Raw genomic sequence first — 14,867 nt, 5'->3', positions numbered from 1 at the left:
GGGCCGTGGCTCCCACCAGAACCGGAGCCGAAGCCGAAGCCGCAGCTCTTCGTCCGCCCCGGCCGCAGCCGAAACCGGAGCCGGGCCTCTTTGTCCGCCCCGGCCGCCCTCCGCTGAGGAGATTCAAACGGCGGCCCCGCCCGCCCAGTCTGCCCTGGCCCCTCCCAGCAACAGGCGGGACCCCGCTGGGATTGGCGGAGGCAGCAGGCAGAGCGCTGCTATTGGCTGAGCGAGGCGGTCCGGGACGCGGGGGAGGAGGGCCAGGGTGTTATACGGCGTAGGGGAGCGGCCGCCATTTTGTGTAGGAGAGCGAGGGGCGGCGGTGGGTGCTAGCGGGGCGGTCTGGGCTGTGCTTGGCTGGGGGGTGCCGGAGAGTGGCGGCGGAGGAGCTGCGGGGCCGGGTTCTGCAGGAACGCGAGTGTGTCTGTGCTTGTGGGCGAGCGGAACAGACAGAAGTCGGTAAGGGAGGAGCGGTGCGGGCCGGGCCGGGCGCTGTCGCCGCCATGTTGTGCTCACTGAGGGGCCCCATTGTTGGGGATGCGGGGCCGGGGGGGACGAGGGGAAGAAGTCTGGAGACGAACAGATGGGAGCGGTAAGGGCCGCCCCGGTGGGGCGACGACGTTACCGCGGGCCTTGGCTTGAGTCAAGGCGAAGGGTTTGGGAGAGCCGGGGGTGCTGTGGCCGAAGTGACAGCGGCTGGAGGAGGCGGAACCATCGGGGTGGCTTGAGCTTTCCGAAGAGAAAGCGAGGATGGGCCCTGGGCTGAGCAGGAAATCACTGTACGGGCTGCTGAGGAGTTACTGTGCTGAGGGAGGGGAAGAGGCAGCCGGGGGGCAGGAGGGGAGCGCTGCGCAGCGTCCGGAGGGAGCGCGGTCGGCTCGCGGGGGCAGGCGGCAGGGATCTGGGGGTGGTTCGTGCTCAGGGGCGATGCCCTCGAGGGTTCATCCCAAAGCGTTTTCCGTTGTTTCCTTCCCCCTTGTTGAGGTTCTTGCTCGTCCGTTAAAATCCTTCAGGTGTGTAGAGAGAGCATGAAGAGTGCCTCTCGTGATATGCTGATTGTGAAGCTTATACAAGTAGAATAAGGTAAATACTGCCGTGTGTCTTCAGTTTGAACTGTCTTGTCATCCTTCACGAGCGAGAGACACAGCTGACTATGGATTCTCCGAATTATTTTAGCTTTTTGTTTCCCTGTTGGATTTGAAAGGGAAAGAGTTTTCCTTAACCTGAACTCAAACTTCATTCTTGTTTATGCAGTGGGACTTCTCCCTTGGAGCGCCTGTGCCGAGAATCCGATGTTGGGCTCGGCTCCCTGGCTGAATACAGCGGATCAGCCCATGAACACTTCTGTCCCGAGCCAAAGGAAGGAGTCCAGCAAAAGGCAGCACCTCCGCTTTCAGGCTTGGAAGCAAGAAAGGGGGCAAGGCTTGGAGAGTGGGGAATCGGGGAAGACAACTGAAAGGTAAATGGGGGAGAGGAGTCAGGAGGTGCCAAGCACCCTGTGATAGTATCTAGCTGTCTGCTTTGTAAGATCAGTTGCAAAGTTGCTTTCCATTTGAGGTGGTTATCTGTTCACTTTGGGTTTATTCTTGTAACCTGAAAGACTGGGAGTGGCTTTATCAGCGTGAACTCTGCCCAGGCCTTTAGGTGTGTAAAGATCTTGGTTAAATGTCCTTGGGATTTAACACCATCACCTTGAATCTGACACTGGATTTTGCAAGCAGTGCAATGTGTTTTCCACATTCTTCCAGTAACTCCTTTACCTGAGAACAGAGGTGGCATATTCAGGAGCTGGACTGCCTGCAGGAGTGGCACTTTGCCAGCCAGGCAGACAAAGCTCCAGTTGCTGGTGGGGGGGGACAGGGATGGATGGTCTGGTGTGTGATGTACTGGCCAACCCTCTGCACCAGGAGTGTTAAGCCACTGCAGAGTCAGAACTCTCCCACTTGGAAGGTGACATGGCATTGTAATCCAGTTCTCCTGAGTGTGGCAGCTGTGTTTTTTGGTATCCAGTAATGGAGAAAAAAACCCACTGCTTCTGATTGATAGAAGCCTTGGTTAGATTGATTTCAACCCCCTTGCTTAGAATCTAAACTTTCTCCAACACTTAAAAATATCATGCATCCTCCACCGACTTTCCCCTCTGTTCATACAGGTGACATTTAAGTTGAAGATGGGTGGTGGAGAAAGATTCAACATTCCAGTTCCCCAGTCTAGAAATCCCACCAAGAACCATCAACAACTTAAAAACAGGCAGAAGAATAAAGACCAGAATTCGCAGATGAAGACCTATATGAAGAAAGAAAGAGGGCACGGATGCAACTCCTCGGCTGGTGCATGGCAGGCCATGCAAAAAGGGGGAAAGAACAATGTTCATTTCCCCAAGAATCAGAATTGGAGCCCGACTTTATCGAATCACAACCTGTTCTTCACGCCTCAACCCAATCAGAACTACGCCGGAGCAAAATTCAGTGAGCCACCCTCGCCCAGTGTCCTTCCCAAGCCACCCAGCCACTGGGTACCTGTTTCTTTTAAACCTTCAGATAAAGAAATGATGACATTTCAGCTTAAAACATTACTTAAGGTCCAGGCTTGAGATGTAATTTTCACATTTGTAAAGTTATTTAAATTTACAGGATTTAAAAGTTGAGAATTGTTAGTCCTCATTCTAGATGTGCAGGTGTACAGAACCAAATGTTCCTGGTGCATATAGTTAGCCACTTGGACAAAAGGGGTTGAAGTTTACATTCCCCTCACGTTTTACCTCAAGTTGTGTGCTGTGTTCACTGTGAAATAGGAATTTTCTCTATAGTCAATCTAATCAAAGCTGCACAGTCACCATTTCTTGTATTTATTGTAAGAGTAAATGGGACTGTCTCCCCCAGTTGGCATTGTGACTACTTTTTGGTATGATAGAAAACCAGCTTTTGCCTAACTTAATGCAGCATTAAGTGGAAAAAAAAAAAATTGCACTGAAAGCTTTAGTCAGGTAATTGGCTGCTTTTCAAACCTGCATAGGACTTGCTAGTGAAATAAAACCTCTGCCAAGGCACCAGGGCAAACACGGACTGGGCTCGTTTGCACTGATGAGCCTTGTCTGGCATTCTGGAATTAGCAGGAAGTGTTTCAAGCCTGTGACTAAAACTGAGGGGGCTCTGGTGTGTGTTGGTGAAGAGACAAGCAGAACACATCAACAAGCATGGAACTGCCTCCCCTGCTGAGCAGAAGAGGAATCTGCACTGGAACCCCAGCAAATGACCCTGCAGTGCCGGGTGACTGCCTGAAACCTAAACCCTGTTGTGTTCCCACTGCACCGAGGGGTTCCCAGGTACCCGCTGGATCAATTTTTACATCTGAGAACGGTGGAGTAGTTACTTAGGCCGGTCTTAAATGTGTGACCCTGTAACAAGGCAGTTGCAGCAGCTCCTGGCAGCACTGACGTGCCATAGGGAAGACAGAGCCATGTAAATACATGTAAAACTTTGTAGCATATGTAAATTCCTGCTGGGCTTTCCTGCACAGAATATTTTTAGTACAAAACTGCTGAATGTAAGATGGCCACGGGGTGTATGTGGCCCAAGGTAAAAGATATTTTGTTTAAAAAAGAAAAAAAAAAAAAGGAAAAAGCAAAACCTTTGTGGCTGTGCCCTTGCACTTGACATGCAGTGAAAATGCATGAGCTCATTTTTAAAGTAAATCAGTGCAAAAAAAGGCTTATTTAGATTTTTTTTTTAACAAAAAAAAAAAAACCTGAACCTAAAAATCAATCCTGAACTCCTTAAAAGCTGCTGCAGTTGAGGATCCTGGTGTTCTGTAGCATGTGTGTGTTAAGGGATGGAAAACATCTGTGGGATTGCAAGTTTTCCATTTTTAAACCACACTGCTGCTTGTCACCAGTATTTGGTGCTGCCTGTAATAACCAATCCCGCTGCAGCAGCAGTGCCCAAAGGTGGTTCATAGTCATTCATAAAGTTTTTTAACATGGCAGGGAGAATTGTGGATCATGAAATGTGATTTCTCTGTTCATTCAGAACAGCCTTTACAAATCTATTGCTCCAAGTAAGAGGGAATTGGCAGCTGTAAACTAGTGTTAAAACTCTGACCTCCACCAGCAGATGAGCTGTGTCCCAGTTACAATCATGTATACTCGGCCTCAAATTGTGAGTTACCAATCGTGTATGTACAAATTGGAAGTAAATTCAAATAAAATAATATTTTCACCCCCTAAAAGACTCTTACTTATTTCAAGACTACTGGAAAAGCAGGATCACACAGGTTTGGTAGCTCAAGCAGCTCCATAGAGCTTTGACACATTTCAGTGCCCCCTTTTATATCTTGACTGTCATACTGTAGGATTATCTTACCTTTGGGGAGGAGCAGCAGCCTGAGGCCCCTGGCAAGTACTCCACACACAGAATGGGCTGGAAATGGGAAGAGATTTCTTCACCACAGTCCTCTCCTTTGGACCTCACAGTGCTGATAATGAACACTGACCTTACCCCAAGCTCACATGGAGCCTGCTGGGGCCATGAGCTCTGCTCAGGAAGGCCAGGCATGGAAGCCCAGAGAAGGACCCAGGGCTGGGGCAGCATCCCTGGGTGGTCCATCCCCAACAGCCCTTGCTGTGTTAATTAAGTCAGAAGCTGCTCTCAAGGTATAGTCAAAACGTGTACATTTTATTCCCAGTTCACAGGGTTGTTTGCACAGATGGAACACAAAACTCAAGAAGAAAGGATGTGTAGGAATAAAAACATCAGCATCTTTTGATCAAACACACTACAGGGTACACAGTCTCCCCTTCCTACTCTCGCCAGTAAGAGCATCTTTAGACACATACTATAGCAATGGACTACAGACTCTTTAAGCAAGTTACAAGATAAATGGAGAAAACCAGCAGTTATTAATGGGTGATTAAGTCCTAAAAATGTGTGAATTCATCCCTTTGTACTTCAAAATGTTACATCCCTGCCAGAACCCCAGTGGTGGTGCTGTAAGGCATCGACCCAACTGCCCTTCTCTGAACATTCTCCAAGCTGTTACCCCAGACAAAACAGCAAGAGAAAAAAGAAGCAGGCGCTCTTTCCAGGCGCTCAAACCAACATTTAAATCGAGTTTCCACTTTGAGTAAAGCCGTTATACTGTACATTGAACATCTTCAAAAGACACAGGAAGGATAACATTGAGCTGTCAGAGACCACTCTATTGCAGTCCCTAGTTTATAAACACCCAGCTACTCAACCACTACATGTAGGATTTGTAATTAACCACTTGGGCACATGGACTTTAGGTGAAAAAGGAGTTCCAAACGAGCCTTCTATTACTGCCGAAGTAAATCGACAATGCTGCAGACGCTTTGAGCACAGCCATGGCTGTCAGCAGAATTTTTACAATCTACTTCAATTCTACAGTTTTTTTTTTTTTCAGGAATGACAAAAATAAAAAAAAAATTAAATCTATAGTTTACCACAGGAAAAAAAAACCCATGCCCAGAATCCCCACCATTCTTGAGACTCCAAAAGAAAGATGCCTACACACCATCTTTTGTAGCCTGCGTATGTTCTTGCATTCCAGCTGTGCATAACCTGCGGGCAGCTTGCATGAGACAGGCTACTGCTTTCTTAGAGCAGGACTAGACCCCTGTGCCAAGGGAGGAGGTGTTATCTAGCGGGGCTGTGGCTGGACTGGCGCCAATGCGTGAACATTCCCTGCCCTTTGGCCACATCCTGCTAACTCGTCCCCAACTGAAAGGCCCACAGAACAGCTTCTTCACAATTTTTCCATGGGAGCAAGAACTAGGACAACATCTTTATTCATGCACTCTTGAAACATCGTGGGTTTGTGTTCGGCTTTTCTGGCTTGTTCATATACACAAGTCAAGTCAAAGTTTAGTCCTACCTCTGGGAGAGAAAGAAAGAACCATCAGAACTCGCAGATACTGCATTATACTTGCAATGAACTGGATTTGCAAAACAAAAATAATTTAAACTGTGCTATACATCACTGTTGAGGCACACAACATAAGGACATGCTGACAAAACAGTCACGGTACAGTTAGTGTTACTCTGCAGTCTGGAATCAGCAGCTCAGCCTGGACACCGATGCTCTCCTCCCTCCGCCCCACCGGCCCAGCTCTAGCTCCTGGAGTGTTCATTACAGCAATCCCTGGCAGGGTGCTGACAGAACCAGACCCATGCTTGCCCACCACAGCCAGGTGCACCACTTCCATGTGGGATTTTAGTCTTGAAGACAATTATTAATGTAAGAGCACTGAGAAAGGGCAGGCTGTTCTGCTGTTAAAAGCAGAAAGCTACACCATAATCACAGCTCGACTTAAGAAGCCCAAGGGTGGGTTTATCAATGCAATTAAGTGCTTTTTAGAGTTGTTTTCCCTCAGTGGCCTAAGAACCACCAGTTGCACAAATGCCAGAAGGCAGCCTGAGTTCTAAGCGTTCTCAACAAAGCTTTACCACCTTCTAGAGTGGCACCAGTTTTAATACAGCAAATATAAATCAGTAAGAGATTTGGTTCTATACAAATCCTAACTGCTGGTAGTTCATCACCTGGCTAACAGTATCTGCATTGTAACCACAGGGCAGTCCAGCCAGCAATAATGAAAGTCAATGGAGAAGAAAGTTCAATACATTAGACTAGAACATCTGCTTTCTTAGTTTGGCTAGTACCCCTCCAAAAAAAGTGAAGCCATCTTTGTTCAGACACTAAATGATAAATTCCTGACTTTACTGAAATACCATAGTAAGGAATTTACTCCATAAGGGATGCACAGGTCTGCTCCTAACCATGCTCTGGAGTCAAATTCTAAAGCTACAATAATTCCAGTGGGTCAGTATTTCCTTCATTTTTTTATTACAGCATGTTTGCTAAATTTACAGCAAGCAGAAAATAAGCTGGGTCTTTAGTTATTTTGATCAAAACATCGATGTTTTAAAGGTAGTACACAATATCTGTTAAAAAGAACATATAAAAATACCTTTTTAGAAGCCTCTATAAGAAAGGAAATACAAAGTTTAATCCCACAACTTTCCTCTGCTAGAGCTGCACACTACTGCTACAGTTTTAAATAGACTTTTTGCTGTTTTTAAACTATACATCCAGGAAAGTCTACAAAATTAAAGAAACGTGCATATAAATGATTGCATAGCAGAACATGAACATTAACTGCAAACAGTAAAGGAAGAATTAGAAATACTATCAAATGTACAAAGATTCTAGGATCAGCCCCTACGCACGTTCCGCTGCCGGTATTTCAAAGCCGTCTGCATTTCTGGAAAGGCCCCTCTGAACACACTAAACCCAAACCTACAACATTTCTCTACAAAAGGAACTTGTTGAAACCAACATCTTTGTATGCTACTAGGTAGGACAGCAGGGAACACTAGGTGTCTGGTGCTGGCTTTTGAAGGCGAATAGAAAAAACAACTCCAAAAGCCATTTTCATACCAAAGTATTCTTGCCTTCTAGAGAAATACTGGTAAGATTACACACGGGTTTTGTTATTTTTCACATTCAATTTACTAAATATACTGTATTAGTGATAAACTAAATAGCTAGAGATGCAGCTCTTGTTCATATCCAACTGCAAACATTTGTTCTTAAGGAAATCTTGGAACCGAACCACTATCTGTTCTGAGGAAGAAATGACCCAGACTCGCTTGACCAAGTACTTTTTGCTGCGTACAAGCCAGCCTATGTTACTCAGGAAGAGATGGCTATGGATTATACCTAATACACCAACTAACCACAGGAGTCATTGGCAGAAAAGTTTAGTTCTTATATACTGTACACACACAACTCGAAACAATCTACTGGTATCTAACAGCAGGAAAACTAAGCAATTTAATGGTTAACTGCTCACTAAAATTTAGGATACAAAAACTGCATAAAATGTACACACAACCTAATATTTAGTTGCTCTGCTGTTTGCTGAAATCTGAACTGAATTTTCCAAATGCAAGGTGTTCCCCCCCCCCCCATTTCGTACTAGCTGCCAGGCCAAAGCAGCGATGCCTCTATCCTGACAGGTCACAGCACTGCACAAACTGAATGAGCTTCCAAGACCCACTCTCTCCCCACATAGTCCACGCAATGTTAGTACCATCTCCCCAGACAGCAGGGTTAAGGAGGAATCTCAAACCGCTCCATTCACTGACCCGCTCAGGACAGCGGGCATGGAGAACACAGAAACCTGCCTCTGAGCAATGGAAACATGAACCTGCCAGTCTGCGTGTCACAGCGGTCAGTGTTGTGCTACAGCTGTCCAGTTTTCCGTGTTATCACAAGGTTCAGCATTAAAGAACAAGTTAAACAGTTAGTTTAACTGTTCAGCACAAACTGGTACCAAATTTCTCTATGGGTATGACATTTTTAATAGGACAATGTTGCAAGTTACGATCAATCAAGTCATCACCAATATCTAAGCATTAGAAATGCAAGTCTTTACAAAAATATACATAGAGACACCACAACCAAATCAGTAGCTGCCCGTGACATTTAACCAAGTGGACACTCTCTCTCCCTCTCTCTTTCTCACTCTCTCAGTGGCTTCTCAACATTGTCTTAATTTTAACCATTTTCGGCTACAGGGAAAACTGACAAAGAGAATACTTTTTAGCACTGTTGCAACATCATATTCCTGATAATTTAAGTAAACTGAACTGTGTGTAAATGAATCTTACATGCCTAGACCCAACATGGATACACTGTTAGTGGCCACTGGACTTGGGACTAGTCCATGACCTTGATCTGGATTTTGACCTAGATCTAGAATGTGATCTTGACTGTGATTTGGATCTAGCGGGTTCTTTTTTTCTCGATTCCTTTTCATATCTTGAGCTGGACTTATAGTGTGTTTTAGAATCTGTTTTAGAAGTGCCTCTAGATTTGGTGTGAGATGCAGACCTAGACCGTGATTTAGCCTTCATTTCTTTCTTGGGCTGTGACTTGGATCGTGATCTTGAATTGGACTTAGATCTTGAAAAAGATCGATTGCGGTGTTTGAACCTATCAGAATAAAGGGGAGAGAGGAGATTTGAATGTAAAAACACTATTCTTAGACATCTAGTACATTAAAAATTGTTTACCATTTTGCAGGAGAAACTTTTTTTTTAACCCTACAGTTAAAGGAACACAGTGATCTAGTTTTCAATTTAAAGGATGTAAAAAGTACTTTACCTATCATTGTCCGAATGGCTTCTGCTACGACGAGGTCTTCCAGTAGGTCTACTGCTAAAAAGGTACATCAGAAAAAGTAAATGCTGACAAATACCTATGTGTATGTACAAATGCTTAATAAATTCTATCTCAAGCTGTGCATTTGCTTTTACTTATTCTGCACTGAAGCACAGAATCATTTCATTCAGTATTTCTGATTATGTAGCATGCAAAATATGCAACTCCCACAAGTTACTCCCACAATAGAAAACAATTATTCAAGACTTTAACAATTAACTAGGCAATGTGGTGTCTCTCTTCCAGCAGACTGCTTTGCAGCTTAAGCTGAACACACACTACACTTACTTTCTGGGACTATAGGATCTTCTATAGCTGTAATCAAAAGAACGACTTCTAGACCGTCTCCTTTCGTAACTCCGACTTCTAGATCGTCTGTATCTGTCATAGTCATCGTAACGAGAAGAGCTGTACAGGTTTCTCCCTTCCTTGGCTTTCATTTGATTTGGTGCTGTAAAAAATATCAACATTTAGCATTTCAAGTTCAAAAGTTCCCTTTAGTGACATTACTAATCCATATATCAGGTATTTAGACTGCTGTATGGCACTTCCCTTTAGCTGCTTATAACCACCAGACAAAAATTAATGCAGCTGTGTGGGCATTACAGATCTAGGGGGGAAAAAAAACCAACCAAACCAAGCCCTCAAAACCAGTAAGACAGGACTAATGCTCCATTACTGAAATTCTCATTCAAACCAGAAGACCATGCTCAAAGTGTTTTAAACACATCATGCTCTAGATAGTGAGCACTACCTACAATGAACACGATCTACAGACAGTGAACACTATCTGTACTCAATGGCTACAATTTTTACTTTTTAGAGTACTTCAGTTTACAATGCTAAGGTAAATATGTTAATTTTTGTTCAAAACCTGGGTTCAAAATCCCAGGATTGTACAGGACAGAGACTCATCCTTCAGAGTGTGTAAACCCCATTGATTTCAATACAAATTAATTGTGTGCATTTGAGGGAAATCTGGACAGTTGGGATGTTCTTTGATAGCTTGAACTGAAAGACCTTTAAGATGCTTTTATTACCAGGCTGCACTAAGTATTATAGTCCTAGTTTAGACCAACAGGTATGTGTTCAGTTTACTCACAGCATGGGGGTTTTTTACATCCTGTCCGTACCTATCTCTATATTAAGAATATGTATATGAGTAACAAATTTAAAAGACAATCTCTCTTTAGAATAATCTGTTCAGAAAATAGAAATTCTGTTCCATATTGAATTGAGATACCTTGACACTTACTTTTATCCTAAGGCCAAATGAACGAAGCTATTGCCTCAGCCCTGGAAATCAGACTGCACTGGGAAGTGTCACCACAGCATCACTAACATGCTTCAACACAATATAAACATCACGACACCCTCAAACTGGGCTGCTGCTAATTTTGACAGTTCCCAGCAGTCAGACTTCCCTGCAGGAGTCACACAGAGCTCCACAATAAGCGCTTCAGGATTAGCAGCTCGCAGACTGTGTTCAGTGACCGCTGTATTTAATGATCTGGTTTTAATTAAAATGAGTCATGAATAGTTACTGGTTAAAATGCAAAACATCCACATCCTATTCATACACAAGCAAGAACATACCACAACAATTAGTAACACATGTAATGGTGCCTGGCACTGAACTTTAAGGCTAAAATGCTGAAATATATTCAAGGCACTTACTCTTCCGATCCCCTTGTGCAAACTGGATTTCTATTTGCCGACCACAAATCCACTTTCGATCCAAATTATGGAGAGCATCTTCTGCATCACGGACATCTTCAAATGTGGCGAGTGTTAAGGTACTTGGGAATTTGAGCAGTTTACAGATTTGGTATTTAAAATAAAATACAAAAATCGGTTATTTTCTAATTTTACAGAGGGTTTTGTTCGTTTGTTTTAAAGTTCTTTTGGTCATACTACAGTACACACGAGGAATTATTTTTATTTATTAACCACCAGCTATCTGAGAACTCCTTTAATAAACTTGAAGTGTTATAATATGACCATGAACTTATCCACCAGCAAGCAGTTGCTATGCGATTCTCTTTTTCTTCTCCCACTTGTACTTATGCAAGGAAAAAAAAACCTGGCATCCTTTTCAAAACACACTGTTAATGGTCATTTAGTTCTCTCCACTACATTGACTTTAATAAAATTAAACCCTACTTCTTAAATTACATTAGGCAACCAACAGTAGTAATTAACACATGCCTATTAGTTTTAGAACTGGGATGAAGCTTTCCCTTTTTTTCCCCAGCTAACTTCAGCTTGAATTATGTAGCACCACGGACACATACGCAGACCTCCTGCAGTCTGGGACACATGAAACCCTGCACTGTTGGTCAGGTCAGACAGTCAGCAACAGACATTACCGATTTTAATCCATGGGTCTGACCACTGCAGTAACTAACGCACCTTCTTCTAGCTATGTGACCTGAAAGAACAAATTGCCTTTCTCCTCGTAGCAACTCAGCTCACCATGAGCACCATCTACGCAGAACATGAACGCTCATGCTGTTGGCATGTATCTCGATAAACCAGGAGGAATGCACTTTCATTCAAGACCACAGTTACAGCAGCACTCACAAGAGAAATATTACAGGTTTTGTCAATGGACTAAACCAGAATTATTCATCAAATTACTGCTTACGTGACAAACAGAAGAACAACTGTTACTCTGTAGGATACATCAGGTATGACTCCTTTAATCTTGGCCACCATTCAACTTCATCTTGACCTTTAACTCTTTAAGTGCTTGTCAGAAGGACTTGTCATGAGATGCTTGGCCAAAAATGACAGAAGGCTTTATCTTTTACTTTGAAAAACAACCTTTTCCCCCTTTTGTGGATAAAGCGAAGCTTTGTCTCCCATTATGGCTTGTCCTTCTTCCAGCTTTTCTTTACTTTTTCTTTTCCCAAACTCTCCCTTCTCTTCAAGCCTGATCCTTAAGAGGTCTTTGGCTTGTCTACTTGCCTTAATTGTTGAACTCTACTCTAACGGTTCTTTCATGCTTTCTCTTTGGGGTCGCCATTACTGTACAGCTTTACATTCTGAGGCAACAACAGAGGACAGTAAATTAGGGGACAATATTAAAGAAAGAAGATCACCTCATTTTTTATACAATCTGATTTTGATCAAGTGATTCCAGTTCCCATTTGTTAAATTAACAATGAATACCAGCCACAGTTGCTAAGCACAAGTTTACTTAATATCAGTGATAATAAAAGTGTTTGCTAAACACTTTTGAGTCAGTGATAAATTTTCATTTAAATCATATAGTATTAATTTCAGTGACATAAGCAAGCTTTTATGTTACTGGACTTAAGCTTTGTAAAAAGGCAAAGAGCAACTAAGTTAATCTTCAAAAATAACAAAACACCACAACATAAGTAAGACACTTATTAGATACAACACAAAAGTAAACTGCTTTTTTGTTTGTTACCTCTTACACAAACTTGAATTTCAAACTCCAACACCCCTCACTACTCAGCCATCTGAAGAAAGGATATTGAACATAAGCAAATCCTCTGGGACGACGAGTGTAGAAGTCAAGTGGAACGTACACATCAACTATAGGCCCATAACGACCAAATTCACGGCGCAAGTCTTCAGACCTAGAACATCACAAATATTTTATGTTTTTTTCCCCTATTTAAGGTGTTAAAAAATATCCATGAAATTAAAAAAAATAGGCATTTTATTTTATTTCAATCTACACTCAAATGACCACCATCTTTTTGGAAGCAGCTGATAATGAAAAATATAACAAACCATTCTGGGAGGAAAGTATTTGAGCAGCTCAGTTACACACCAGGCTTTTCTGAACCACTCAGGACTTGGGATGCTGAGGATACACCTCAGTTTTTTGAAACCACTTCAGTACAACTAATGGAAGCATAAACTAAGTGACACACACTAGTTCATTCAGTGCAGGATGGACTAGGAAAGGATGGCAGAGAGTGAAAAGCAGGACCCAAGAATTACTGTTATTCAAGTACCTCAGGTAACTCTTGAGAATGATTTTGGAACATGCAAACACCAACTGCAAGATCCACGTAAACAGTATGAGAATAAACCAGTCACACAAACTCATTTCCATAGAAAAATCAATACTTAAAACCACATCAAATAGAACAAAACTTGCGTGAGCAACTACTCATGCCCTTAGGATAGCTTTTCCAAATAACCGAGCACAAAACTGTTCGGATCTGCAACTACTCTGGGAACAAGTTCCATCTCCTCAGAGAGGTTTCTAAATCACATCAGCCTCTTTAGATGGATTTTTATGTCATTTGATGACAACAGCATGTATGAGAAAGACTGAAATGATATTTATGTGGTACGAAAGAGTGACTACTATCATTTCTCCTTATCATCTGGGAAAGAATCTACAGCACATATAATCAATAATGGCAGAAGGGAACTACAACCAACACTGAGATCTCACAATCAAACCATCTCCAAGCATGTACCATCTAAGCACAAGCTTATGGGGAAAGCCCTAATAGGACCTTCTACTACAAGCTTTTAATTTTAAAAAGCCTAGAAGTAACAGTCTTCCTTGACTGTTCTTACAGTGAAATAAATACTGGAAAGAAGAAAGAAAAATCACACACACGAAAAACCTGAAGCTGTTTACACTTTTTATCACAATAATGCTCTCGATTCATCCCATTCCATCGTGCCCATGCTATCGTTATTTGCTGGACAACTTCAGTGCGAGCTGCACAGGCAGAAAGTTTAGAAACTCCCCAGTGTTTTACACTGCTCGACCTCACAGGAACTCCCAGACAAGTTCTACAGCGATTATCAACCTGAGAGTGCTCCAGCTCACACGTGCATTTGATATTAATGCACTCTATAAACGTTTCAAAGTTGACAACAGACACAAACGGGACATGATAAACTGCCAAAGAAAAATAGAGGAATCAGCAGTTTGCTAAAAATAATCAATAAATAAGAACCTATACAATGCACTTTTGATTTAACTCCCTATGAAGAGTTACTGCACTAAGCTGCTGCATACGTTTACCCCGTACGGACTCTTCCTACAATGCAGTTACGTCCGTCGTCGTCGTCGTCCCCCCGCCCCGCTCCCGAGCGCCGTACAGAACAATTAACGCAGCAACGCTCCGCCTGCACTGGCAGCGAGCCCCGCACTAACGGGACCGGCTGCTCCGTGAATCCCGGGACACCCTGAGCAAAGGCGCCGCGTTCTCCCCTCCCGTCCCGGCCGCCGCGTTTCCACCTCCGGCCCAGCATTGTTCTCCCTGGACGCCGTTTTGGAACCGGCCCTCGTGGGGAAGGGTCAGCGGGAGCAGCACCGCGGGGCGGGCAGTGGCGAGTAGCGCGGGAGGCGAGGCGGGAGAGCGGCCGCGCATCGGCGGCGGACCGGGGCCTCCCCCTCCCCGCGCCCCTCCGGCGGCGGCCGCCCGCGCGGCCTAGCGAGCCCGCCAAAGCCTGCGCAGCCCCCGCGCCTCGCTGGCGCCGCCCGCACTCACCGGGTGTCATCGGCCACGTTCCGCACGAAGAGCGAGGTGTTGGGGGGCCGCAGGTAGCGGGACATGGCTGCGGGGGGCTCGGGGCGGGCAGCGAGCGCGCGGCGGGGCCCAGGCGCTGCGGAGCCG

General features: G+C 44.1%; 2 protein-coding genes across 8 annotated transcripts; one reads left to right on the top strand and one right to left on the bottom strand.

The window, feature by feature from the left end:
• Positions 1-288: 288 nt before the first annotated feature.
• On the top strand, positions 289-4,227 carry PNRC2 (proline rich nuclear receptor coactivator 2). Its single transcript, XM_062635036.1, has 3 exons — positions 289-459; positions 1,255-1,459; positions 2,153-4,227. Exon 3 carries the CDS (start codon positions 2,171-2,173, stop codon positions 2,591-2,593), a length of 423 nt encoding a protein of 140 aa, XP_062491020.1. The 5' UTR covers positions 289-459; positions 1,255-1,459; positions 2,153-2,170; the 3' UTR covers positions 2,594-4,227.
• Positions 4,228-4,652: 425 nt separating this feature from the next.
• On the bottom strand, positions 4,653-14,861 carry SRSF10 (serine and arginine rich splicing factor 10). Of its 7 annotated transcripts, XM_062635032.1 has the most exons (7): positions 14,742-14,861; positions 12,750-12,854; positions 10,921-11,024; positions 9,532-9,694; positions 9,187-9,240; positions 8,914-9,015; positions 4,653-5,894 (listed from the first exon to the last, which is right to left on the bottom strand). In XM_062635032.1, exons 1-7 carry the CDS (start codon positions 14,804-14,806, stop codon positions 5,876-5,878), a joined length of 612 nt encoding a protein of 203 aa, XP_062491016.1. In that variant the 5' UTR covers positions 14,807-14,861; the 3' UTR covers positions 4,653-5,875. The 7 variants fall into 7 exon arrangements, with proteins under 7 accessions (XP_062491016.1, XP_062491012.1, XP_062491017.1 ...); XM_062635028.1 differs by having other exon boundaries at positions 4,653-9,015; XM_062635033.1 differs by lacking the exon at positions 8,914-9,015.
• Positions 14,862-14,867: the final 6 nt, after the last annotated feature.

Source organism: Pezoporus occidentalis, unplaced genomic scaffold, assembly GCF_034315485.1.
Source record: "Pezoporus occidentalis ecotype Australia unplaced genomic scaffold, CSIRO_AGI_Poc_V1 ctg445, whole genome shotgun sequence".
NCBI classification, from domain to species: Eukaryota; Metazoa; Chordata; class Aves; order Psittaciformes; family Psittacidae; genus Pezoporus; species Pezoporus occidentalis.
Note: the sequence above shows the minus strand (reverse complement) of the source record. Positions and strands in the feature narration are given on the sequence as shown.

Excerpts from the sequence above, each read along its gene's own strand:
- PNRC2 (XM_062635036.1), top strand. The coding sequence starts at position 2,171 with ATGGGTGGTGGAGAAAGATTCAACATTCCAGTTCCCCAGTCTAGAAAT.
- SRSF10 (XM_062635028.1), bottom strand. The coding sequence starts at position 14,806 with ATGTCCCGCTACCTGCGGCCCCCCAACACCTCGCTCTTCGTGCGGAAC. Across the intron at positions 12,855-14,741 it reads AACGTGGCCGATGACACCCG|GTCTGAAGACTTGCGCCGTG; the intron begins GTGAGTGCGGGC and ends GTGATGTTCTAG. Across the intron at positions 11,025-12,749 it reads AGAGGATTTGCTTATGTTCA|ATTTGAAGATGTCCGTGATG; the intron begins ATATCCTTTCTT and ends AACACTCGCCAC.